The 24,952-nt window shown below is 39.0% G+C and overlaps 5 protein-coding genes across 6 annotated transcripts; all 5 read left to right on the top strand.

Annotated features, from left to right (window-relative positions):
* The first annotated feature begins 6,094 nt into the window (after positions 1-6,094).
* Positions 6,095-8,120, top strand: LOC135126368 (uncharacterized). Its single transcript, XM_064052370.1, has 3 exons — positions 6,095-6,497; positions 7,296-7,514; positions 7,561-8,120. Exons 1-3 carry the CDS (start codon positions 6,290-6,292, stop codon positions 7,956-7,958), a joined length of 825 nt encoding a protein of 274 aa, XP_063908440.1. The 5' UTR covers positions 6,095-6,289; the 3' UTR covers positions 7,959-8,120.
* A 569-nt stretch (positions 8,121-8,689) lies between these two features.
* Positions 8,690-10,447, top strand: LOC135126369 (U-scoloptoxin(01)-Er1a-like). Its single transcript, XM_064052371.1, has 3 exons — positions 8,690-8,860; positions 9,743-9,976; positions 10,094-10,447. The coding sequence occupies exons 1-3, from the start codon at positions 8,798-8,800 to the stop codon at positions 10,268-10,270; spliced, it is 474 nt and encodes a 157-aa protein (XP_063908441.1). The 5' UTR covers positions 8,690-8,797; the 3' UTR covers positions 10,271-10,447.
* Positions 10,448-10,890: 443 nt separating this feature from the next.
* On the top strand, positions 10,891-16,334 carry LOC135126367 (probable multidrug resistance-associated protein lethal(2)03659). 2 transcript variants are annotated; one of them, XM_064052368.1, is made up of 9 exons: positions 10,891-11,115; positions 11,635-11,868; positions 12,398-12,985; positions 13,036-14,292; positions 14,341-14,665; positions 14,713-14,863; positions 14,910-15,140; positions 15,187-16,139; positions 16,191-16,334. In XM_064052368.1, the coding sequence occupies exons 1-9, from the start codon at positions 11,039-11,041 to the stop codon at positions 16,221-16,223; spliced, it is 3,849 nt and encodes a 1,282-aa protein (XP_063908438.1). In that variant the 5' UTR covers positions 10,891-11,038; the 3' UTR covers positions 16,224-16,334. The 2 variants fall into 2 exon arrangements, with proteins under 2 accessions (XP_063908438.1, XP_063908439.1); XM_064052369.1 differs by lacking the exon at positions 10,891-11,115 and having other exon boundaries at positions 11,778-11,868; positions 12,384-12,985.
* Positions 16,335-16,761: 427 nt separating this feature from the next.
* LOC135126062 (nose resistant to fluoxetine protein 6-like) lies at positions 16,762-19,382 on the top strand. The gene is made up of 11 exons (XM_064051852.1): positions 16,762-16,975; positions 17,024-17,217; positions 17,267-17,499; positions 17,620-17,690; positions 17,739-17,917; positions 18,016-18,173; positions 18,230-18,395; positions 18,441-18,628; positions 18,675-18,976; positions 19,023-19,165; positions 19,213-19,382. Exons 1-11 carry the CDS (start codon positions 16,762-16,764, stop codon positions 19,348-19,350), a joined length of 1,986 nt encoding a protein of 661 aa, XP_063907922.1. The 3' UTR covers positions 19,351-19,382.
* Positions 19,383-21,366: 1,984 nt separating this feature from the next.
* Positions 21,367-23,263, top strand: LOC135126061 (nose resistant to fluoxetine protein 6-like). The gene is made up of 8 exons (XM_064051851.1): positions 21,367-21,547; positions 21,596-21,789; positions 21,839-22,071; positions 22,205-22,275; positions 22,331-22,509; positions 22,645-22,802; positions 22,861-23,026; positions 23,072-23,263. Exons 1-8 carry the CDS (start codon positions 21,367-21,369, stop codon positions 23,261-23,263), a joined length of 1,374 nt encoding a protein of 457 aa, XP_063907921.1.
* The last annotated feature ends 1,689 nt before the right edge of the window (positions 23,264-24,952 follow it).

Raw genomic sequence — 24,952 nt, 5'->3', positions numbered from 1 at the left:
GCTGAAAAAAAAATCAGAAATCGATTCTCTTGTCATTTTTTTTGTGAAGAATTTCATGGTGACAATTCTGCTATACGGGTAAAATTGAGGCGGTTATTTTTGCGAAGCTTCGATGAAATTTTCATATAACGGCTTAAAAAATTATCTACATCAGCTTATCAAAGTGAATTAGTTATATTTGCGCAGCTTCCGCATTCTAGTTGTGGAAATACCAACTATAAAATATGAAGTGTACATTTTAGGTGTATATTTGGTTGCATACCCACAGTTTTATAAAAACGTTTCATGTTCCTGCAGAATGTTGCAGACCTTGGCCATGACATTAGATTAGGTAAATATATAATTTAAAATTTAAAAGTCGTCTTCCTGTAACTTCTTGTGCTTGTATTTGGCTTTTTTACAATCGTCAGTGCAGACATTTCTGCTGATGCTTTTGGTTTTCATTATTTAATTTAGTTGTTCTAAAAATGAAATATTAATTATTTAATAAGTAATATAAATTCCAATTTGTTGTTTTTTAATGAGGAATTCGAGCTTTCGTTTAAATCATTGATCTTTCAAACGAAAATTTTTGGAACTCTGGTATGAAGTTTCTTCTGGTATCGGTTTGAAGAATCAGTTAAACTCATTCAGTTTGTACAAGTATCCTCTGTAAATAATAGAACAAGTCAAACATTATTTGCTTGCTTTAGTGTATGCCGAACAAGAACATGAAACTTCTTACTTTGTTCTTTGCATCTGATATTCTTTTATAATGTGTATACACATACCATAAAATTAGAAAACATCCTACTTCTTCTTAAATGCATCAAAGTTCATTAGCAACAGAGTAGTTCATAAGGTGACTGTGGGAGACCACGAAACAAAAACTATTGTCTTTTTTATGAACCAAATATTGAGAGTTTCTAGTGTCAATTTGAAATCATAGTTATATTTTAATTGACTTTGATCATTAACCGTTATTTTTGCAAACTTAAATTCCAGCCCCATAAAACTGCAAATACGGCCATCTGTCTCTGTTTGAGTAACATTCGGACAACTGTTAACTATACATAAGCTTTAGCGAAACTTGGTTTTTCGCAACTAATCCTAACGTCTTCTAGACACCACTTTCCACAACTCCCTAGCCGCTCGCTCGAACACTCGAGTGCAATTTGCACAATTAAGCGTTTTGAAGCGAAAACGTCTTTCTAAGTGCAGGAAATCGTCACATTTGAAAAGACTGACACACTTGAGAAAAAAGAATTTGTTTTAAATATGACTTGCATTCCTGTCACGATCTCGTAAATTCACATGAGTGTCTTCAGACCTCGACGTGGCCGTTCTTTATGTGTATTTTTATGTTTAATGACGGAAACTTCACGTCGTGTTATCATAAATACGACTCGGCGATTGATAATAAAAATGGAAATCGTGGTCTGTTTCTTTTTTAATTGCGCGTAGTTCGAGTCTGCGGAAAAAATGAATGGGCTTTGAAGATGTTTTTCTCGTTCGGGTTGCTGTATTTGGTCAGTGTTGTCTGGAAATTGGGTCGAGCTGTGGCGTACCTAAATACCGAGACTTCGGAATGAGTTATCATAAATTATTCGAGGATTTAGAATGCAGGATGGACGGTAAATCGGGTTACGGAGGCTTGTTTATTGGGCATTGAATTTTTGTTCGTGACAGCGAAATTTATAGTTGAGATATGTTATAATATTAAATTAAAAACTGTTATGACATTAACGAGAATATGGAGCTAATATTTTATAGGACGTCTATAAATTTGCAAACATTTTTTTATTAAAATATTTTTTTTTTAATTCAGAGTGAAAAAGTCTGTACTGTAAAAATTCCGGAGATTAAAAAAAACAAGATAAGGTGACATCACAACGCCTGGCCTAGAAAGAAGAAATCGTGTGCATTTGAAATTGAGACGTTCCAAAAGCTAACAATCGATAATCTGGTAGATACGAAGTGCACATATTTATCGTTGGCCTAGCACTTTTTATTTCTTATCAAGAAACCGTGACAATATTTTTGCTGCAACTTATCGAAATTAAATTAATGATAAGCATTTGCCAGAAGTTTCTATGCAAATTTGGATTAGCTACTTAAATTAAAAAAAAATAATAAAAATACGATTTTATTATGACTAGCGTAGTGATAGTCCACGACACTGATAAACAAAACACAAAAAATGTATCATCCTTGTCTGGCGGAAGAAGAGCGTCACTAAAGGGAATTCGCTTAAAAAGTTGCTATAAAATTACAAGCTAATTTATGATTGCCTAAGGAACATCGTTTTTTTTTATTACATCTGACACACATTTTCCAACCAAATTATACAACTATTACGATATTTTCGTTGCAGTAACCTACTTGCAATGTTCCATATTGTTATGACTCAGTTCTATTTTTTCGTTCGCCTTTTAATCATTTGTCTCCTCAGTCATTATTTTCGTCATTCAACCGTGAAGCAACATTTAAAAGAAAAACACTAATTTATGTGAAACTGTCGAAAATTTAGTTACTGAGCGACGTTCAGTGACATTTTGGTCTACTTATTTTATTTATCCCAAGACGTTCTCTCAATGGCATTGATATGATGGAAGTTTTTGGTTTTCTGTTGTTCTTTCGCTTTTTCTATTTTAGAATTTGAGTCCTAAATCTTTTTGACTATTATTGAGGGTCAGGTCATCCGAATGTAGCAGTATGTTTACCTCGATTAGTTGCAGCTTTCTGCATTCCGAGAATGTGGGTTTGGTTTCACTTTGAATTCGTGTCCTAGGTCGTTTATCAGCGTAGTAAATATTAGCGGATCAAGAATCCCCCTTGTCCTGCACCAAATTTTACTACGAAACTTTGCGTTGAAAATCTTACTACATTTTCGGTTTCTGTACGTAAATGGAGTATTTTCCTCGCACTTCATGTTATTATGCTCATCAAATGAAAAAAAATATAAATAAAAACGAGAATAAAATGCGTGACGTATGTTAAAACATTCTGGGTATCCTTGGATTAAAACTGAACACAATGAAGAATTTTGTCAACACAACATTACATACAGTCTGGATTTATTATCATACATATTTAAATTTATCCAACTTTTCCATCAAGTGTAACTGGCTGCTCTTGAAGCTAGGTCAGGACGAATAATTTTATGGAGGTGACGTGAACAAAATGAATATCATTAGGAATTTGCACAAACAAGAAAGAAAAGAGACAGAATCCTCTTCTCATAATGAATGACAAGATTATTTCACGTTTTTGGCCCTGCTTCCACCCACAACACGATGAAAACTAATTTAATTGGAGCCAACAACGACAAAATACACCTAGAACTTGTAAAGTCGTTACGTTTCTAAATAATTGATTCAACGTGATTTGGAACACCTTTCAACCTCATTACCACACAACTACCATCTCGTATTAGCACAAACTTTTTACTCATCTCATCAATAAAACAAAACCACATAAGCTTGCAAAAATGCAATAAAACATTCTTCGAATTAATTGCCGCTTTCGGGTCGCCTCACAATTTTGGCAACTGCTATTAACCCCAAATTTTCTTTTCTAAATGGTGCCCGCTGCCCACGATTCCTTTGTCCACTCCTCCGCCACGGCTTTCTCATTTCCTGTTGACACAATGAAAAAGCGATTGTTTTTCTTAACAGTACATTTAATTAATTGGGTCCTTCTATGCAGGACGAGTACGAAAAATGGTCCACCAACGGACCTCGACGTGCCTCAGGTTTTCAGCACGCCACATTATTTATTTCTTAAGTGTGTGTGTTTAACTGTAATTCTGGGACGCGTAATTTGCTTAAATTTCCACAATTATTCCGAAAATGTGTGTAATTAATTGCTTCCGCTAACACGGCGAGCGAACGCAGGTGTTTTTGGTACAGTTCTGGTTCGATTCATAAAGTTGTTGGTTGATTTTTCGGTAAGGCTCTAGATTTCACTAGCACTATCATTAAGTTTGAGCGCTGAATCACTTTTCCCTCTTATTATAAAAACAACGCCTACCGATTCCCATGTGGTGAGTCTTCTTGGAGCACGTAAGGTTAGTGGGTCAGTCGACCTGTTGTGGGTCAATTCTTCATCCGCCAGAATTCGGTGCCGGTACTGACCACTCAGTACGTGTTTGTGGTATTGTTTTTATTGTAATTAACGCCTACGATTGTTGCGTTGGTGTCAAGACCAGTTGTTTGTTGTTTCAGATTAAAAAAAAAGTAGATTTTCGTTGTCGTTTTATTTTTGAAAATAGTTGATTATCGAGTGTTGTTAATTTAACTAATTTATGCGTCGTGATGAGCTTATTCCGAATTAAGATGAGTTTGTTGTTAGATCATCACAAATGAAAGTTGAACTGACATAATTACGGTTACCAAAAATTTCCAAAAAGAATTAGAAGCTAATGCGGATTCCAGTAGGTTCCGGTTTTGATCTTGTTTGTCCAAAAACAATTTTTGTTCCATAATAAGTTTGATAAGGTTCGTTGTGTTATTAAAGTGTTACGACAAATATCTATTGTTTAACTGTAAAAAACAAAAATTTTCCATCTATTTATTAATGCATAGTTATTTAACACAGTTTTTGTGAAAGTTACAAGTAAAATCTAGATTGATTCATTTACAGTTATTTTTCTTGTTTTGGTTACAGCTTTTATATTTGAATTTACGATTTGAACGTTGGAAACTGAAGATTTTGTTAAGGACTTGTAGGAAAAAAATAAAGACATTTTATTGACACACGAATATCCGCTAGAAAAAGTAACTTCTTTTTAGTATTTATTTCTACAACACGTTTTCTGGTAATGCTCGTAGTCATTTTTAACTACAGTTATGATTTCATCCACAGAGAAATGCCCACATTGAAACCACTTAATTAATAAATTTTGAAACTGTATAACTGATTAAAGTTCAGATAAGTTTATTATAAACAAAAATATCCGTTTTCTTGTTATCTATTTCTTTAATTCTATATTTTTACGTTTTTTCATGTTATTTTTGTCAATTTTTGCACTCTTTCACTTCTACATTTTAACACGATTTTTATGTTCTAGGTCATACTTTAAGTTTAATATTAAAGAACATTAATAGAAATAAGAGGACCAAAGGTCATAAATTCAAATAGCAAGAAGCTGAAATGATTTAGAATTGGAAATTGTTGCTAGATGAAATCTAATACAGTTACAAGAAAAATGCCAATACTTGATTTATTATTATTTAATAGCATTTTTAGTACCAATTTTCGCATTGGCGTGGATTAAGTTGTCGAACATTCCGAGTTTTCTCATAAATATTAATCATTCATTCTCGTTTACCACAGAGAAAATGTTGAGTTATAAAACAGCACTCGAACGACAAAAATAATAAACTTTATGTGATCTTGCTGCCTGAAACGTTTTGTCATAACCGTTCAATAAATTAGCATACTAAAATGAACGAGCCTTTGTTCAAACATCCACTTTTACTGTCTTCAAGAAAAGCCAACAATTTCATTCTGAATTTCCAGAGGAAAATGAATTATTGCATCACTAACTCGGTCTTGTCACTTTCTCATGTTATAACGTGTTACATTTTTTGTAATTTCAAAATAAATCTCCCATTCACCGAAAAAACGAAAAAAATAATCTTTTACTTAGCGTAATTGAGAGCTTCAGCGGAACCAACAGCTTTGTCGTTTAAAACCGCACTTTTTTGCCAGAGTGAACACAGTCACACCAATCTCTAAATTAAGGTTCCAATTTTAACACTTCTCGTCTTATTTGACTTTCCTCGGTATTGACGATTTCTGTTTGTTGTTATAATTTGGATATTTTCTCTCGGAAAACAGAGTTGGGTCAGTAGTACACCTGTATTTATTTTTAATTATAACGCCGTTTCATTTTCGCAATCTCAAAAAAAAAAAAAAAACTTCTCAGGGCTTCAGGGCCAAAGCCAAAAACCTCGGTTTCCTATTAAGACACATAATTCTCTGTAATTAAATATGCGTCCTAAAAAATTAAACGTAAGAGTTTTAAGACAACATTTTTGGCCCTTTTGTGGTCCTTCAGGGCCCAGATTTTTCGTGTCCCTGTTCCCGGCCTCGTCACCGCAAATCCCACAAACAGGTATTATAAATTTCAGCGAGTACCAGACACGTTGTTCCACATTTAAGTAAGTGAGCCATGAGCCTAGCTCCAGCGATCTCTCTTATAAAGCCTTCACGCCGCATCATGTCCTCCAGATTTGTTTGGAAGTTCAAGGTGATCAGTTCTCCATGAAGCCGTGTTCGAGATTTCCGTGATTAGAGTGCCAAAATGGATTACGCCCTGTGTATTTTCGTTGCGCTTTTCTCGACCGCGTGGTGTGCCGCCGTCAACAACCACAGCGACCACGAAACAGCACAAGTGCGAAAAAGGGAAACCGCCTTCAGGGAACTGATGGCATGCGGATTGACACGTGACGCTTCCTGCTTCCTGGACGCGGCCGACGTGCTCGTGGAGGAAAGGATGGACGACGTTTTAGGTGAGCAAAAAGGCGCATTCTTCGCGTGAAAATGGAAGTTGCGTGAGTTTTGGCGCGGCGCTGGGTCCTGTTAGTACGCAAATTACCGTTAATTATGCATTTATTCGGGTGGAATTTTTCGAGCGACCGACTTTAGCTGCAGATCGAGATCAGATTCAGATAAAATCGTCCCGAAACGGACATTTTTGACTCGAAGTGGAAATGCGGTGCAGACAGGCGAGAGCGAGAATTTCCACAGTTTTCGCCTTTCTTTTGTTCGATGTGGAACATGAGACCTTGTTTATGCTTAATTGAGGCTATGCATGTGTTTGATGACTCCGGAATCCGGACGACACCACGTGTAACCATAAGCACGTTTTACGAAACGCCGCAACCATTAATATACGCGTGTATTGCTGGTTAGCGACACTAGATTTTAAATGCACTCACGAATTCTCCAACAATGCAGTTTCTTCCGGCCGCAAAATGCACAGGTGTGTATCGAGGAATTTTAGCCGTTGAAACAAACAACCAGTGGCGTACCGTGGGGTCGGGGGTACCACCAAAACAGGTCATTTCAAGCGCCACTAGTTGCCCTTTTTTCTACAAATTGTTGATCTCGAGTTCGACCGACCCCCACGTGACCCGCCGAGCCGCCGCCCCTGCCACCACCGCATATCTTCATGCCGCCGCGGCAATTATTCACACCGCGCCGAAAAACCCGTTACTTGCGGTCAAAATTCATTTTTCAAGCAAAGTCCTGCACTGACTCAGAATTTTAAGTTCTTGGAAATTTTCGTGAGAAACTGATTTTTGCAGCCCAAGCGGATCTCGAGGTCTCGAAGACCAGCGGTCGCGCCGACGGGGAAGAATCCCCCAGCCAGCTGACCAAAGCCATCCAGAGGATCATCTCCGAGTTGAGCGAAATATTTAAGGACAGTTTCTCCGGGTTGTTCAAGAGTGCTCGAGAAGAAGAGGAAGAAAGCGAAGAAGTCGAAGATGATACCAAGCAGCGCAAAATGGCCAAGAGTTCCGAAGGTAAGTACGTCGCTCGTGATTCTTTTGAGTAAAAGTGGCGTTGCAGAACCTAGGAAGAAAAAGAAGATCAAGAAGTTGATAGCGTTGATCAAGCTGATCGTGATCGGGCTGATAATCAAGGCGAAGATCACTCTTTTGCTTAAAATGTTGTCCGCGGCGCTGCAGGTCAAGTTCTTCCTGGTGGCCCTTGCTGGGTTGATTTTGAACGCCGCCAGGTTCTACATAGATTTGAAGAAGGGGCACCAGCCCCAGAAGGTGATTTATTACGAGCACGCCCAGCACCAGCACCACTATGAAGGGGACGAGGACTGGGGCAGCAGCGGCCCTGGGGGTGGTTACTGGGGGCGGTCGTACGACGAGGAGGAGTCTGCTCAAGATTTGGCGTACTCTAAGCAAAAACCGCACAAGAAAAACGAGAAGCCGGCGTTTTCGTGGTTGGGTTAATTTGAGGCATTAAGAGTAGGGTTGTTCTCAGGTATTGTACGCGCGTACGAGAACTTGTAAATTTGAAAAAATCGAGTAACTAGTCATAGGTGGGAGGCTTAATTTATTCTATTTATTTTAGTTTAGTGTAGACGTTTAACAATAAATTTTTACTTTCTGGTAGTGTAAGTGATGATGTAACCTCAAAACGGTAACTGGATTATTTACATGTTCCTAAAGTTCAGGCACGTGTAAGAGTGCAAGGATCTGGCCGTGGTGGAACTCTTTAGCTTGTGCGTGATTTTCATGATAAGGCGCATCTGCGTCAATTCTTTGTGTCTGCGGAAAACAACCTTCTCACGGAATTATCGACTTGATCGATTTCTAGGTCAGTCGATGTGCGAAAAACGGCACTAATGCAGTGACCGGTGTTGATTTATACTTTTATTCTTACAACGCCTGCTTCCGAGAAGACATACGATGCATACTGATGTCGTACGTCTGCTAGAGTCGCCCAAACAAATCAAACCCTCTCGGGAACCTTAGTACCGTTCCAAAGCCAAGCAACTTTTTCAAAAAACGCCACCGACACCGCCTTTCGCGTCTCTGTGACCTGGTTTTGGGCACGGTGTCGGGCGCTCTGGTCCGCTGCTTCCAAATTTTTTAATGAATGCAGAAGGTACTACGAAGACTTATTTGTACCGATATTCGCCACGCTAGACTATTTGTGGCATTGTTGAAGATCCACCGGCTTCCGCTACGAGGTGTCTTTCTTTACGAATTTGTCCATCTTTGTCGTAGTTTGTATATAAACTATTCGACGTGCCGGCGGTCACATAGTTTGTGTCGATTTTGCTACCATGAAGTTTCTGAGTGTGGTGCCCATTGTCTTCTGTGTGGTGCAGTGCGCCCCCAAATTAAGGGTAAGGCTGCAGGTGATGTTTTAATTATTAGTTTTTAATTTTGGTGTTTGTCAGAAAATACTTAATTGTGCAATAGAGTTGATATTTGACGTAAGGTAGATAATGTTCGTTTTTTTCAAATATTGAATCAATATTTGAACAGAGGAAGACAATTTAATTTAGATAGCTGGTCTAACAATAAGATTTGTAAGCAATCGTTGCAGGTTATTTGAGAAAAGATTTAGGTGTTTTATTTTTACATACAGTTAATTGTCTTTGTAAAAGAAAATATTTTTGGATAATCACAGAACTGTTGACGTGTGGGGAACTTTAAAGTAAGTGAACTGTATTATTGTAAAAAAGAATGAGAAAATATCTGATAAAATTTAATTAATTTAATTTATTAATAGGGAGCTATCGGCCAATGTAAATACATTATAACTAAAATTCTTGGTAATTTATAAATAAAACTTACGTAACTTTTCATGGTTTTCCTGTTTGGTAGTTTATTTTAGCTGATAAGAGCTCACTAACACCAAACCTTTTTGAATTATGGCCACGAGCACTCGAACAAATTTTGTTCTCTATTTTTTATTAATTACAAGTGTATTTACTCCTATATAGACTTTATTTAAAATTGATAACAATTTTAAAAATACTGTAGTACCTTGGAATTATTGACAAATGATGCAACGATTAAGAGAAAATCGAAATATCGAAAATTCATAAAAGATAAAATGACTGCTTATGCAACAAATTATACACTTTCATTAATAATTCTAATCATCTCAGACAGGAAAGTTCTTAAAGTAAAACCTTTGTTTCTAGTTAGCTTAAACACTATATTGCCACAAATGCGAACTGTGCACCACTGACCACCTTGTCACACCATATTTTTCGCAGATCGTCCCCAGCCAGACGCCTCCCCAGCTCCTTACCCTCCCCAGCAACGCCACCACCATCCGCCTCGACATCAGCGACTCCTTCAGCTGCGAAGGCCGCAGCTACGGCTACTACGCGGACGTCGACAACGACTGTCAACTCTTCCACGTATGTCTTCCCATAACCTACTCCGACGGCCGCAACCAGACCTTCCGGTGGAGCTTCATCTGCCCCGAAGACACAGTATTTAACCAAGTAGGTAGCACATCCCGCGCAACCCATTTACTCGATTTGACGCGAAAGGTCATCTCCGATCACCTGGAACGTTGCAATTTTACGCCGGAGTGTAATGACTCCGTGTTCTTGTTTCAGGAAATATTCACTTGCACGAGGTCGGATGAGGCAATCGATTGTGCCGACTCCCCGAGGTATTACGGCTTGAACACCAACTTCGGGAGCGAGGAGGTGGACGCGGACATCGACGACTCGACGTCGGTGCCGGCGGAGGTGCCGCAGGTGCTGACGAGGAGGATTCCGTACAAGAACTGACGTGGTTAGGGTTTAGAGATTTGTTGTTAGAGTGTTCTGGGGGCAAATCTGGAGGGTGATGGTTTTTCTAGGGGATTTTTGATTTTGGTGCCGCCCTGATCTCGATGGACTTCTTGCGGCTTGCCGGGAGGTTGGTTTGTGTTTTCTTTCTTATGGACAATAAATGATTTTATGTAATTTTGGAGTTTTATTCGTTTGAAACAGCAGGGACTCCTGAGATTCCTTTACTACTTGCAAAAAAAAATCATGATTCCTTGAAGGGAACCATTGTGGTTAATGCAGTAGTTTTGTCGCACAAAACAAAAGTTGCTTCTTTGGGACCACCAGGAGTCGCTCCGAGATTGTTCATCACCGAACTGTTTTATTACAACTCCGAGGCTGTTGACCTGACTGTTCTGATTTCAGGAATCATTGAACTCCCACAGGTTCAAAAAAACTGATTGATTTACAAAGCACATTAAAACAAGGAAATTAGGAAAATTTTGCTACCCCAAATCCCGACCATTCCCTAAAACTTTTCCACGCTGGCTGCTACTTAATCGCAACTTATAAACACGGCAGTCCAAAGCAAACATGATGAATCACACGTTGAAGCACGGAGGACGGAGATACAAGTTCTCATTGAGTTTTCCTTGATATATTGCTCGTTTTCTATCCGGATATGATAGTACGTTGCATGATCTGCATGATCATGCGTGTTTAGTTTGTATTCGGCTTTTCGCGGTGAAGGTGTTGCCCAACTTTTGCACTGAATCCCAGTCTTTTGCCATGGATACTTCGCCGAAAAACGAGAAAAAGGCCAATCCCGTGCAGAACGCCAACGTCGTGTCGTACCTCACATTCTTGTAAGTACATGCTTCTGGAAAAGGGATCGCGGAATCACAGCTGGCACTTGTTTACTTAGCTCGGGCATTTTTCTTCGGGTTAAAAAGGGTCGGAGGTTTGCACTCGAGAATTTTAATTGTCATTATCACTGCTGTTAATTTGCATCGCTCAGTAATTGCGGTAATAATAACGACAGTAACGCCATGTGTCGGTGTATTTTCTTTGTTTAATGTTGGGCTAATTCAACACGTGCTGGACTGAAATAGATTCTAACAACATAACCTCGGGCTTGACCTTGCATTTATTAGTACTCGATAAACTTCGAGCAGGTTTCAGTCCCCGACTGATTAAAACCTTACACCGTATCAAGTAGCTAACCAACCCTGCATTAGCTAATCCTGAGATTTAATTGCTTCATAATTATTTGGTGTTTAGTCACTATTGCGAATATATTCATTATCGGGGCGATATTACTAATCTCATGCCACTGATATCCGTACAATGTTAAAAAAAAATCCAGATAATTATTCTATTTTTAGCTACATGTTTCCCATTTTTAAACGAGGCTTCAGAAACGGGCTCACCGAAGATGACCTCTTTCAACCGTTAGACGAACACAAGTCGAGCATTTTGGGCGAAAAACTAGAGACGATATGGCGAGAAGAACACCGGAAATACAAAAAGTTTGGCCTATATACAGCCCTATGCAAACTCTTTGGTGTCCATTTCCTTCTGCTGGGGATAGTCCGGCTCGTTGACGAGATCGTCTTAGTGTGAGTAAAAACACCGAATTTTTTTAGCTCGTCTATCAGTTTTGCCTTGATGGTACTATCAAAACATATATCACTACTTTAAAAGATATAGTAGATATAGTATCGTAACCATTCATCGTAATTTTTTATTTAGATAAGCATGCAGATCTTTGCTGTTATCTAATGTTAATGCTAATTTTTTTTAATGTGACAACGGTTCAGTATGACTGAAACAACCAAAGGATTTTTTTCCATTTGAAGTCTTATCTTGGTGGTACCGAAGAAATATTTTCTTTATTTTTTGAAAAGATTGTATCTTGGTTGTGACCTCCTATGAAACACGCCTTTTAATTCTGAAGATAAAATTTCAAGTACTTGGTATTTTTAAGCTCTTTGTTTGATTATATTGCCCAGGTGTGAGTAAAAACGTTGGCCAAATTTTGTCCTTCCATTTTTGAGCTTTGCCTAGGTGGTACCACCCAATATATTCATCGGCCCCGTTAAACAAACCTCCACCTACCTCTTACCCTCATCAGTCTCCTTCTTCCAGCGTGGCAATGCCCCTGGCCATCGGCAAACTCGTCACCTACTTTGAGACCGGCCAGACCCTGATCTCCGAAACCGAGGCCTACATCTACGCCACCGTCATCGTCCTCTGCCGCCTCGCCGACCCCCTCATGGCCCACGGTACCATGATGGGTCTCGTCCACCTCTCCATGAAAATGCGAGTGGCGTGCAGCGCCCTCATCTACCGCAAAATCTTGCGCCTCAACAAAACCGCCCTCGCTGACACCACCATCGGCCAACTCGTCAACCTCCTCTCCAACGACGTCAGCAAGTTCGACCAAGGTTTCGTCTTGGCCAACTTCGCCTGGATCGCCCCCATCCAAGCCGGTGTCGGCACCTACTTGCTCTACCACGAGATCGGCGCGTCAGCGTTCTTCGGAATGGCTTTGCTCCTCTCTTTCATCCCTCTACAAGCCTGGTTCGGCAAGAAGTGCTCGAGTTTGAGGATGAAGATCGCCCTCGAGACCGACAAGAGGGTGAGGCTCATGAACGAGGTCATCTCCGGGATCCACGTCATCAAGATGTATTGTTGGGAGAAACCGTTCGGGCAACTGATCTCACGTGTGAGGAGGTTTATGGAGAATGGGGATGCTTATGACTGTCTAACTGGGGTTGTTTCAGGCGGGAGATGAAGGGCATCCGGGCTAGGGGGTACCTGTTGGGGTTGATGTACTGCTTCGAGATGTTCATCACGAGGGTGTCGATTTTCGTGAGCGTGCTGGGGTACGTGTTGTTGGGGAACTACATCACGGCGAAGAGAATGTTCGCGGTGACGGCTATCTACGCCGTGCTGCGGCCGGTCATCACGACGATTTTTTCTTTGGGGATCAATTCCATAGCCGAGGTGTACGTGTCGGTGAAGAGGATCCAGACATTTTTGTCTTTGGCGGAGCAAGAAGGCGATGATAGAGTCCGGTTGAACGGGTCGTTCGAGAAACCGGATAAAGCGAGGGTTGTGCTTGAAAACGTTAGTGCGAAGTGGTTGAAGGACGCCACGGAAAGCACCCTCTCGGGGATTAACCTAGACATAAAGTCCAACCAACTCGTGGCTGTGATTGGTGCCGTCGGCAGTGGCAAATCTAGTTTGTTTAACGTCATCCTCAAAGAACTACCAATCGTGAGTGGTACCTTGACCATACATGGCGAAATCTCCTACTCTTCTCAAGAACCCTGGTTGTTCAGCGCCAGCGTCCGACAGAACATCCTCTTCGGCGACCAGTACGACCACGATAGGTACAAACAAGTGGTAAAAACCTGCGCCTTGGAGTCCGACTTCGAGCTACTCCCCCACGGAGACAAAACCCTCGTCGGAGAACGAGGCAAATCTTTAAGTGGAGGTCAAAAGGCCCGAATCAATCTCGCCAGATGCATCTACAAGAAAGCCGACATTTACCTCCTCGACGACCCTTTATCAGCCGTGGACTCTAACGTCGGAAGACATTTGTACGACAAGTGCGTCAAAGAGTTTCTTCGTGACAAGATTTGCATTCTCATCACCCACCAGCTGCAGTACTTGAGCAGTGCGGACAAAATTATCGTTCTCGAAGATGGCTGTGTCGAAATGGAAGGTACTTACACCGAACTCCAAACGAGTGGTTTGGATTTCACGAAACTGATGGCGCAGTTTCACACGGAGGAAGAAACGGGGGACGAAGATAAGATCCGATCGGTGGAAAAGTCAAGCGATGTGGATGAACAAGACTTGGAGGACGGACCTCTGCTGGAAAAAGAAGGCATGGAGAGCGGCGGGGTTAAGTTTGGGCTTTATTTGTCGTACTTCAAGGCCGGGGGCGGCTTGTGCAACGCTGTGTTTATGTTAGCGGTCTTTATTGGGGCTCAGGTAGTGGCAAGCGCTTCGGATTATTTCGTCACTTATTGGTAAGTGTCGTTTTTCTTGTGTGTGGTGTTTAAGGAAGATTATTTTAGGGTGAACACTGAACAAGACTATAGGGAAAGGGTACTTGATAATCTCACCGGAACGAATGAGACCTTTCCCAGAGACACCTTATTGTATACGTACTCAGGGATTATTTTGGCGGTTCTGGTTTTTGGGATCGTCCACGGAATCTACTTTATGTTCTTTTTTGCCCTAGCCTCGTCCACCTTGCACAATTTAAGTTTTTCCAAAATTATTAAAGCGACTATGAGATTCTTCAACAGTAACCCGTCGGGACGAATTTTGAACAGGTTTTCTCGAGATTTGGGCAATTTGGACGAATACATTCCAGCTATCATTTATGATGTGATTGCGGTATGTACCTATGTGGTAAGACTTGTGAAATATTTGTACCATTTCAGGTAGCTTTAGATTTATTTGGTGCCATAATTTTATCCGTGATAGTTGATTACTGGCTGTGTTTACCCTCCATGTTATTACTTCTCATATTCTATAGCTTTAGAAACGTATACATAGAGACCAGCCGGAGTGTCAAGAGAATCGAAGGGATAAGTAAGTCCAAGCAGCAAGTCTTCCATAACTAAGTCCTCGTTTCCAGCAAGAAGTCCGATATACAGCCACATGAGTGCTTCCATCTATGGTCTAAGCACAATCCGGGCATTCTCAGCCCAGCGCGTCCTCACTAAGGAGTTCGACGACTACCAAGACAAACACAGCTCCGCCTACTACATCTTCCTTGCCTCCAACAGATGCTTCGGCTTCTGGATAGACGCCACCAGTGCCGTCTTCATAGCTTGCGCCATCTTCATCCTCCTCTTCTTCAAACAAAGTAAATCCTCAACCCCAATTATCATCATCTAATTCAACACTTCCAGATCTCCACGGTGGAGACATCGGTCTAGTCATCACCCAGTTCATCGGTCTCGCTGGAGGTCTCCAGTGGGGGATGCGCCAGTGGAGCGAACTCGAAAACGAAATGGTCTCTCTAGAGCGCCTCCTCGAGTACAGTAAAGTCGACACGGACCCCGAGCGCCCCGACCCCGCCGCCGTCCCAAAACTCTGGCCAGAGGACGGCCACATAGAATTCCGCAACGTATCTTTAAAGTACAACCCGCACGACCCCCCCGTATTGAAAAACCTGAACTTCACTATCCAACCTAGGGAGAAAATCGGAATCGTGGGTCGTACTGGAGCGGGAAAATCGTCGACGATTACGGCTCTCTTCCAGTTGTACCCTATAGAAGGCACGATTCTTATAGACGGGGTAGACACTACTAAGCTCCCTCTGGAAGACGTCCGCTCCAAAATATCCATCATCCCGCAGGAACCCGTTCTGTTCTCTGGGAACATGCGCAAGAATCTCGATCCGTTTGAGGAGTACGACGACGAGACTCTCTGGAACGCCCTGGATCAAGTGGAGTTGAGGGAAGTGGTGGCGGAACTACCGGATGGATTGCAATCTTACGTTTCCGAAGGTGGGGCTAATTTTAGTGTAGGGCAGCGGCAGCTGGTGTGTCTGGCGAGGGCTCTAATTCGGAACAACAAGATTTTGGTGATGGATGAAGCTACTGCGAATGTTGATCCATACACGGATGCTCTTATCCAGAATACGATTAGGGAGAAGTTTGCGGATTGTACGGTGCTGACGATAGCGCATAGGTTGCACACTGTGATGGATTCTGATAGGATTTTGGTGATGAATGCTGGGAGTGTGGAGGAGTTTGAGCATCCGTATGTGCTGCTGGGGGATAAAAAGGGGATTTTGTACAGTCTGGTGCAAACTACAGGGAAGACTACGGCTGCGAATTTGGAAAGTATTGCTAGAGAGGTAGGTGTTTGGGCTTCAAGAGGGTTGTTTTTGATGGAGGGTTTGTTGCAGAGTTTCATGAGGCGCGGGCAGAGCGAGATTTGAAGAGTCGAGGGAAAACCACGTGTGATAGCTAGGTGTACTTGTCTTCAGTTTTTTGTTATTATTTTATAATGATTATTTATTGCTATAAATAAAGTAGTTTTATTTTTGTAAGTGGATTTTTTTCTTCGAAAAGTGTATAGTTACTTCGGTATTCTAATAGGAAAACAGGTGTACGTTTGGTACTAACATAATTTTGTTAGACTTAATCGCGACTTGTAAAATTTGCCTTGCAAAAAAACCATATAAACGTTGACGACTGACGTTGCCCTTGTCCTCATTGTTAACAGTAACTTTTATTATTGTCGTTTTTGGGAGTTACTTTTAATTTTAATTTCAATAAAAGCGACGAAGTTAGTAATTTGCGACAACCGTTTTCTTTATGTGTTGAAGGGTCTTCAGTCTGTTTTAATGTTTACCATGTTTAATGGCTATCATGCTATTTTTTTGTTTGTTGCTTACGTTGGTTGCTTATTTTGTTTCCATTATACACTTAATTTGAAATTTAAATATTGCAACACGACTAAAATGCATTGCAAAAATGCCAAATCTGTCTAGAACTCCACTTGTCGTTATGAAGACAGCACTCGTGTTTCTGCTGGCAGTGTCACTGTCACAGTGTAAACTGCCCTTAACCTTCCTCAAATTTCAAGCAACACAGTTTCTCAAAATTAGTAACACCAGCGCAAACTGCGCGACAGATTTGTCGCTCCTAATTTCAGATCTGTTTGATATGAAAATGTGGGCACTCAAAAGTAAAAGTCGCTAAAACAAAAACAAGACTTTTAACTAATTGTTTGCAGTGTTTGACGCTACTACTAAACTCGACGCCGGTATCTTAAGCGGAAATGTGCATTTTTTCGGCGATTACGATCTATGTGTGTCTATTAAAGAAGAGACGAAAACAAGAACTGTCGAAGGAAAATACTGTTCAGCCATTATAACTCTCAACACGTCTTTTGCCGAAGTTCATCGGCAAATGCCCAAGTTGAAAAATGTACTGCATTTTAGTAGTAACTGACTTTGATAAATTTGAAAACTTTTAGTGGGAGAAAACGATTTTTACAATGCTTCTACCGGGAGAATCGAATGATGTCCAAGGCATAGGTGGTTTTATAGGAATTTGTGTACCAAAGTCTTGTACGTTAGGAGATTTAGAAACTCTGACAGGCCACGTGGAAAGCAAATTTAAAATACCAATACATCTATCTTTTCGGGAAGAACTATGCTTGTATAAAAACAAATCGGCTAAGATCAACAAACTAGATTTATTAGCATAGTAAGTGGTAATTTCAAGTGATCATTAGTAGGTATATAATACGGTTTGATTGTCCTTATGTGTGACGCCCGTTGACCAAACATAGATATAAAAATTAACACATTGTTTTTTCTATTGAAGCTGTATCTTTATATTCATCGGTGTCGTACTTGTTGCAAGCACCTTCTACGACGTTTATCTACAGGGTTCGGGTAAACCTGAGACTTATGTTGTAACTTTGATCTTAAGCGCAGTTTTAGGGATTTTTATGATTTTCTCAGTGCACACCAACCTGAAGAAAGCTTTGCATCAAGCGGAGAACAAAAACTTGAGTTGTCTCAATGGAATAAAAGTAATAAGTTGCTTATGGGTTATATACGGCCACACAGCCTTAATAGGCTCCATAATCGCAAAGAATTTGGTTCATCGGTTGACAGAGGTAAAGTTAGTATAATTTTTGTTAAAATAATGTAGATTACCCTTACTCTTAAATATTTCTCCACTCTTTGATTAGTGTAAAATAGTTTGTAATTTCAGTGGAAGTATTGGCGTAGTAGTATCTTTGCGTGCTCCGGGCATTATGGCGTTGATACATTTTTCATGCTTAGCGGGCTACTGGTAAGTTATGGGTATTTAAAAAATTCACAGAAGTTGTCCACGAGTTTAATCGCGTTCTACTTTAAAAGATTAAGCAGGTACGTCTAAAGCTACGTTTACTTGTGGCTTTAGTTACACACTTTGTAACTTACAGACTTTTCCCAACTGTGGTAATCGTAGTTATTATCCAGACAAGTCTGTTAAAGCTTTTCATAGACGGACCCTACGGGCATCTGTTTTTGGATCTCTTCATCGAGAAATGCTACGACAACTGGCCTAGTATCGTATTTTTCACTTTTAATTTTATGAGAGACTTCAAGGTAATTAAACTTTTGTTTCTTTCATCGATGAATTTTTTTTTCTAGTGTGCCATCAACCACCTGTGGTACTTGTCAAGTGATACCCAAATGTATCTTCTCTCTCCTGCATTTTTGTTCTTTATCAGAAAACACCCCAGAAAGGTTATTGCAGGCATGGGTGTTACGTTCTTGTTCGCCGTTGGCTACAGTGTAGCTGTTACGTTTATGAAGAAGCTTGGGTTCACATACTACGAGTAAGAATTTGTTTCAAGTTTCGTTAGTCGTTATGAAATTTTGTAGTTGGAGTAATGAGTTTGCCTATTACCTTTCATTTTCGACAATCAATCACTTACCGTCTTGGCTAATAGGAGTCTTCTGTGGTTATCTGCTCCAATTTCAAAACGTCCAAATTCCGAAAAAATTGAACATTTTTCTTTTGTTCGTGTCCTTTTTGTCTATGATATTACTAATAATGAATCAGTTATCGCTTCTGGAGGGAGAGTACAACGTTTACCGTTTCGCTGTCTGGAACGGTTTAGCTCGGCCAGCGTGGTCTTCAGCCTTAGCGTATATAATATTTAGCTGTGCGACTGGATACGGAGGTATATTTTTTCTTTTTAGTTAAAAATATACATCAGAAATTTTTAGGAATAATCAATTCCTTTCTTTCTCATTATGTGTTCAATGTTTTAAGCAAACTTACATTTGGTATGTATCTGGTACATGTTGGAATGATTTTGGTAATCATCGGCAACAGTAGGCAGGGCTTGTTGTTCAACAATCGCCAACTTGTAAGATTCCTAAAAATGGTGATATTTTGTATTGCATTTTTTTGCAGCTACTTTATTTTGGCGAAATGTGCGCTTGCAGTTTACCCTTCGCCCTCCTTGTGCATCTCACATTTGAGGCACCTTTGTCATCCCTGAAGGATTATACGTCGAAAGGACAAAAGGTGTTGGCCGATAAGACTAACTAAAACGATATTCCTTATTCATTAACTTTGTAACTTTTAAAATAAACGATTTCTATTTACGATTTATTCATTTCTTTACTTCATGAGTCCTTCAAAGCAGTTTTACCCAAGATTTGTGTCCTAGCCATAGAAACGACAGCGCGTTTTAAGCGACTGAAGTATTACGAGAAAGTACATGATCCAGAAAAATAATAAAATAATGAAGTTAGTAATTTATGCTGTTTCCGTTATATGGTGAAGGTTTTTCAGTCTGATTATTACTAGATATTTCGGACATTAAATATGTTATTATTTGTCATTTAAGTACCTTTTTTGTTTATTTTGTTTTCATTCGTGTTCATCAGCTACCTTAATTAGAAATTTAAATGTCTTGTACTAGACACAACTACAAGGATATTATAATGCAGCTGCAGTTTTAAAATTAAGACAAAATTGCTCTAATATAACTGAATTTATGTGTCTTCCCGTTTGCGATTCACTAATAGTACGAAATGAAAAAGTAACCGCTTAAACATTTCTAGTATTAATCTAGAATTAGATTTTATGTCGCCAATATGTCTATGAGAAAGACGTTTCGTTGGCTCGTAGATAAAGATAAGGTAGACATTATGTTATTGCTACATCTATCCTGAATGTGCTTACAAAGATCAAGCAAAAAATGAAATGGGAAAATCGTTCAATATTTAATATTCCGGTTATCGCAACGGGCAATGAGTTTTGAATTTTCATTAGTCAAAGGCACAGTTCGGAGTCATTTTTAATTTTTGTTTTTCAGTAGTCAGGAATGTGCGCCACTGATTTCAATGGGAACTGAAAGTACTTCAGTTTGTTTGAATGTGAGATATTTTGGTTATTATTGTGACTTTTTTTCCGTGACGGACGTAGTTGTTAGTCTTATTTTAATTGATGTTAATGGATATTTATATTTACTGATAAGCTGTTATTTTGAAATTTAAATAGATACCTTTTATTTGGCGCTCTAGAAAGTAACCGAATATAAATTCAGTAAAATATGTCTAGTTTCACTAGTCATCATGAAAACTGTAGTGAAGATTAGGTTTGCGAATTTGGAAAGTATTGCTAGAGACGTAGGTGTTTGGGTTTAGAGAGGATTGTTATTGATGGAGTGATGTTGCAGAGTTTCATGAGGCGCGGGCAGAGCGAGATTTGACGAGTCGAGGGAAAACTACGTGTGTTAGCTATAGGTGTATTTGTTTTCAGTTTTTGTTAGTATTTTATAATGATTATTTAGTGATATAAATAAAGTAGTTTTAAATTTGTAAGTGGACTTATTTTCGGAAGGATGTATACCTACCTACTTGGGTATTATAAAAAAAAACATGAAAATTAATTTCATTACGACTATTATCAGTTGTCAGCCGTCAAGCGGAAAGTACTAAAAATTATAATGGGGTCGGTAATTTTGGTACTAATATACAAAATAGTTTTAAAGTCTTTCATTTTAGTTTTGTTGATGTATATATTCATTTTATACTTAATCGCAAGTTATAAAATTTGCTTTGAAAAAAAGATACATACATACATATATAAACATCTATGCTGAATATGTTGGGCAAACATCAAGCCAAAAATGAAATGGGCAATTCGTTCAGTATTTAATATTCGGGTTTTTGCATTCATTGATCGTGACTTGTAGAAGATTCATGATCGGCGAAATACAACTCGATAGTTTTGTTAGTTTGTTTCCATGATTTTACGGAAGGTTTCAGCAGCGGGCAATGAGTTTTGAATTTTCAATAGTCAATATGCGCCACTGATTTCAATGAGAATTGAAAGTACTTCAGTTTGTTCGAATGTGAGATATTTTGGTTGTTATTGGGCATTTTTTCCGTGACTAACGTTATTGCTAATTTTGTTTTCATTGGTGTATTAGTACATATTTACATTTAGGTACTGATATTCTGTTAATTTGAAATTTAAATAGGTACCTTTTATTTGACGCTCTAGAAATTAACGGAGTATAAATTCAGTAAAATTTGTCTAATTTCATTAGTCATCATGAAGACAGCACTCGTGTTTCTGCTGACAGTTTCACTGTCACAGTGTAAGCTGCCCTTAACCTTTTTCAAATTGCAAGCAACACAGTTTGTCAAAAACAGTAACACCAGCGCAAACTGCGCGACAGATTTGTCCCTCCTGATTTCAGATCTGTTTGATATGAAAATGTGGGCACTCAAAAGTAAAACTCGCTAAACCAAAAACAAGACTTTTAACTAATTGTTTGCAGTGTTTGACGCCACTACTAAACTGGACGCCGGTATCTTAAGAGGAAATATGCATTTTGTAGGCGATTACGATTTATGTGTGTCGATTAAAGAAGAAACGAAAACAAGAACTGTCGAAGGAAAATACTGTTCAGCTATTATAACTCTCAACACGTCTTTTACCGAACTTCATCAGCAAATGCCCAAGTTGAAAAATGTACTGCATTTTCGTAGTAAGTGAGTTCGATAAATATGAAAACTTTTAGTGGGAGAAAACGATGTCTACAATGCTTCTACCGGGAGAATCGAATGATGTCCAAAGCCTAGGTGGTTTTATAGGAATTTGTGTACCAAAGTCTTGTACGTTAGGAGATTTGGAAACTTTGACAGGCCACGTCGAAAGCAAATTTAAAATACCAATACATCTATCTTTTCGGGAAGAACTATGCATCTATAAAAACAAACCCATTAAGATCAACAAACTGGACTTATTGGCATAGTAAGTGGTAATTTGAAGTGATCATTAGTAGGTGTATAATACGGCAAATTCAAATTTTCATTGTCCTTACGTGTGACACCCACTGACCAAACATATATATTTATAAATTAAGACATTGTTTTTTTTATTCAAGCTGTATCTTTATATTCATCGGTGTCGTACTTGTTGCAAGTACCTTCTACGACGTTTATCTACAGGGTTCGGGTAAACCTCATACTTCTCGTATATGTTGTTATTTTGATTTTAAGCATAATTTTAGGGATTTTTAAGTTTTTCTCGGTGTACACCAACCTGAAGAAAGTTTTGCATCAAGCGGAGAACAAAAAGTTGAATTGTCTCAATGGAATAAAAGTAATAAGTTGCTTATGGATTATATACGGGCACACAGCCGTAATAGCCGGCATTTCCACAAAGAATTTGGTTTATCATTTGACAGAGGTAAAGTTAGTGTAACTGTTGTTAAATTAATGTAGATTACCCTTATTCTTAAATATTTCTGAAGTTTAAAAAATGTTTATAAATTTACACTTGTTTTCCACTCTTTGATTAGTTTAAAATAGTTCGTAATTTCAGTGGAGGTATTGGCCCAGTGGTATCTTTGCGTGCTCTGCGCATTACTCCGTTGATACTTTTTTCATGGTTAGCGGGCTATTGGTAAGTTACGGGTATTTGAAGAATTCACAAAACTTGTCCATGAGTTTAATCGCGTTCTACTTTAAAAGATTAAGCAGGTAGGTTTTAAGCTACGTTTAGATTTTTGCCTTTAGTTACACACAATGTCACTCACAGACTCCTCCCAACTGTGGGAATCGTAGTTATAATCCAGACAGCTCTGTTAAAGCTTTTCATAGACGGACCCTTCGGACATCTGTTTTTGGATCTCTTCGTCGAGCAATGCTACGACAACTGGCCTAGTATGATATTTTGCACTTTTAATTTCATGAGAAACTTCAAGGTAATTCAACTTTTCTTTTTTCCATCGAACATTTTTTTTTTCTAGTGTGGCGTGAATCACCTGTGGTATATGTCGAGTGATATACAAATGTACCTTCTCGCTCCTATATTTTTGTTCTTTATCAGAAAACACCCCAGAAAGGTTATCGCAGGCATGGGTGTTACGTTCCTGTTCGCTGTTGGCTACAGTGTGGCTGTTACGTTTATGAAGAATCTTGGGTTCACATACTATGAGTAAGAATTTGTTTTAAATTTCGTTAGTCGTAATGGAGTTTTGTAGCTGGAGTAATGAGTTTGTCTATTACCTTTCATTTTCGACAATTCATCACTTACCGTCTTGGCTAATAGGAATCTTCTGTGGTTATCTACTCCAATTTCAAAACGTCAAATTTCTCAAAAAATTGAACATTTTTCTTTTGTTGGTGTCCTTTCTGTCTATGATACTACTAATCATGAATCAGTTATCGCTTATGGAGGGAGAGTACAACGTCTACCGTTTCGCTGTCTGGAACGGTTTAGCCCGGCCAGCGTGGTCTTCGGCTTTAGCCTATATAATATTTAGCTGTGCGACTGGACACGGAGGTATATTTCTTTTTTTTTTTTTTGTTAAAAAACACATCAGACATTTTCAGGAATAATCAACTCCTTTCTTTCTCATTATGTGTTCAATGTTTTGAGCAAACTTACATTTAGTATGTACATTGTACATGTTGGAATGTTTTTGCTAATCCTGGGCAACAGTAGGCAAGCGCTGTTTTTCAGCAATCGCCAAATTGTAAGATTACTAAAAATGGTGATATTTTGTATTGTATTTTTTTGCAGCTACTTTATTTTGGCGAAATGTGCGCTTACAGCTTACCCTTCGCCCTACTTGCGTATCTTGCATTTGAGGCACCGTTTTCATCCGTGAAAGAATATTATAAGTCGAAACATCAAAAAAAGGTGATGGCAGATAAGAGTAACTAAAAATGGCTCAGGGTATACCTCACGGCACCACAGTACGACATTAATAAACTTTGTAATTTGTAAAATAAATGATTTCTATTTACAATGTATTCATTTCTTTCTTTCGTGATCCTTAAAAGCAGATTCAGTCAAGATTTGTGTCCCAGCCAGAGAAACAACAGCTCGTTTTAAGCGACTGTCATATTACGAGAAAGTACATTATCTACAAAAACTCTTTTCTAGACTATTTCGCAAAAAATATATTTTTTCTATTGCACATTTGTTTATGTTCAAAATTAGAAAAATTTGATTTTAACTGAATTTGTGTATGTTCCGGTTGTGATCTGCAATAGTGGAAATGAAAAATTTACCACTTAAATAGTCACATCGTCATATCTCATAGATAACGCAGATATGTTACTGCTACATCTGTTCTAACTGTGCTGTAACCGAAACTTATAGTACAAAGACTGAACACTGTGATGAATACTGGGAGTGTGGAGGAGTTTGAGCATCCGTACCTGCTGCTGGAGGATAAAAAGGGTATTTTAGACAATCTGGTGTAAACTTTAGTGAGGATTACGTCTGCGTTTTGGAAAGTATTGCTAGAAACGTAGATGTTTGGGTTTAGATTGTTATTGTTAGATGTTATCGATGGAGTGACGTTGCAGAGTTTCATGAGGCGCGGGCAGAGCGAGATTTGACGAGTCGAGGGAAAACTACGTGTGTTAGCTATAGGTGTACTGGTTTTCAGTTTTTGTTAGGAGTATTATTTAATAATGATTATTTAGTGCTATAAATCAAGTAGTTTTAAATTTGTAAGTGGACTTATTTTTGGAAGGATGTATACTTGGGTATTATAAGAGGAAAACACGAGAATGAATTTCATTACGACTATCAGTTGTCAGCCGTCAAACGGAAAGTACTAAAATTTGAAATGGGCAAATCGTCCAATATTTAATATTCCGGTTGTTGCATTAAT

Source organism: Zophobas morio, unplaced genomic scaffold, assembly GCF_036711695.1.
Source record: "Zophobas morio isolate AGI-343-1 ecotype UQ-CSIRO unplaced genomic scaffold, CSIRO_AGI_Zmor_V1 ptg000010l, whole genome shotgun sequence".
Lineage (NCBI taxonomy): Eukaryota > Metazoa > Arthropoda > Insecta > Coleoptera > Tenebrionidae > Zophobas > Zophobas morio.
The sequence above is the reverse complement of the archived record's forward strand: the minus strand, read 5'-3'. Positions and strand labels throughout refer to the sequence as shown.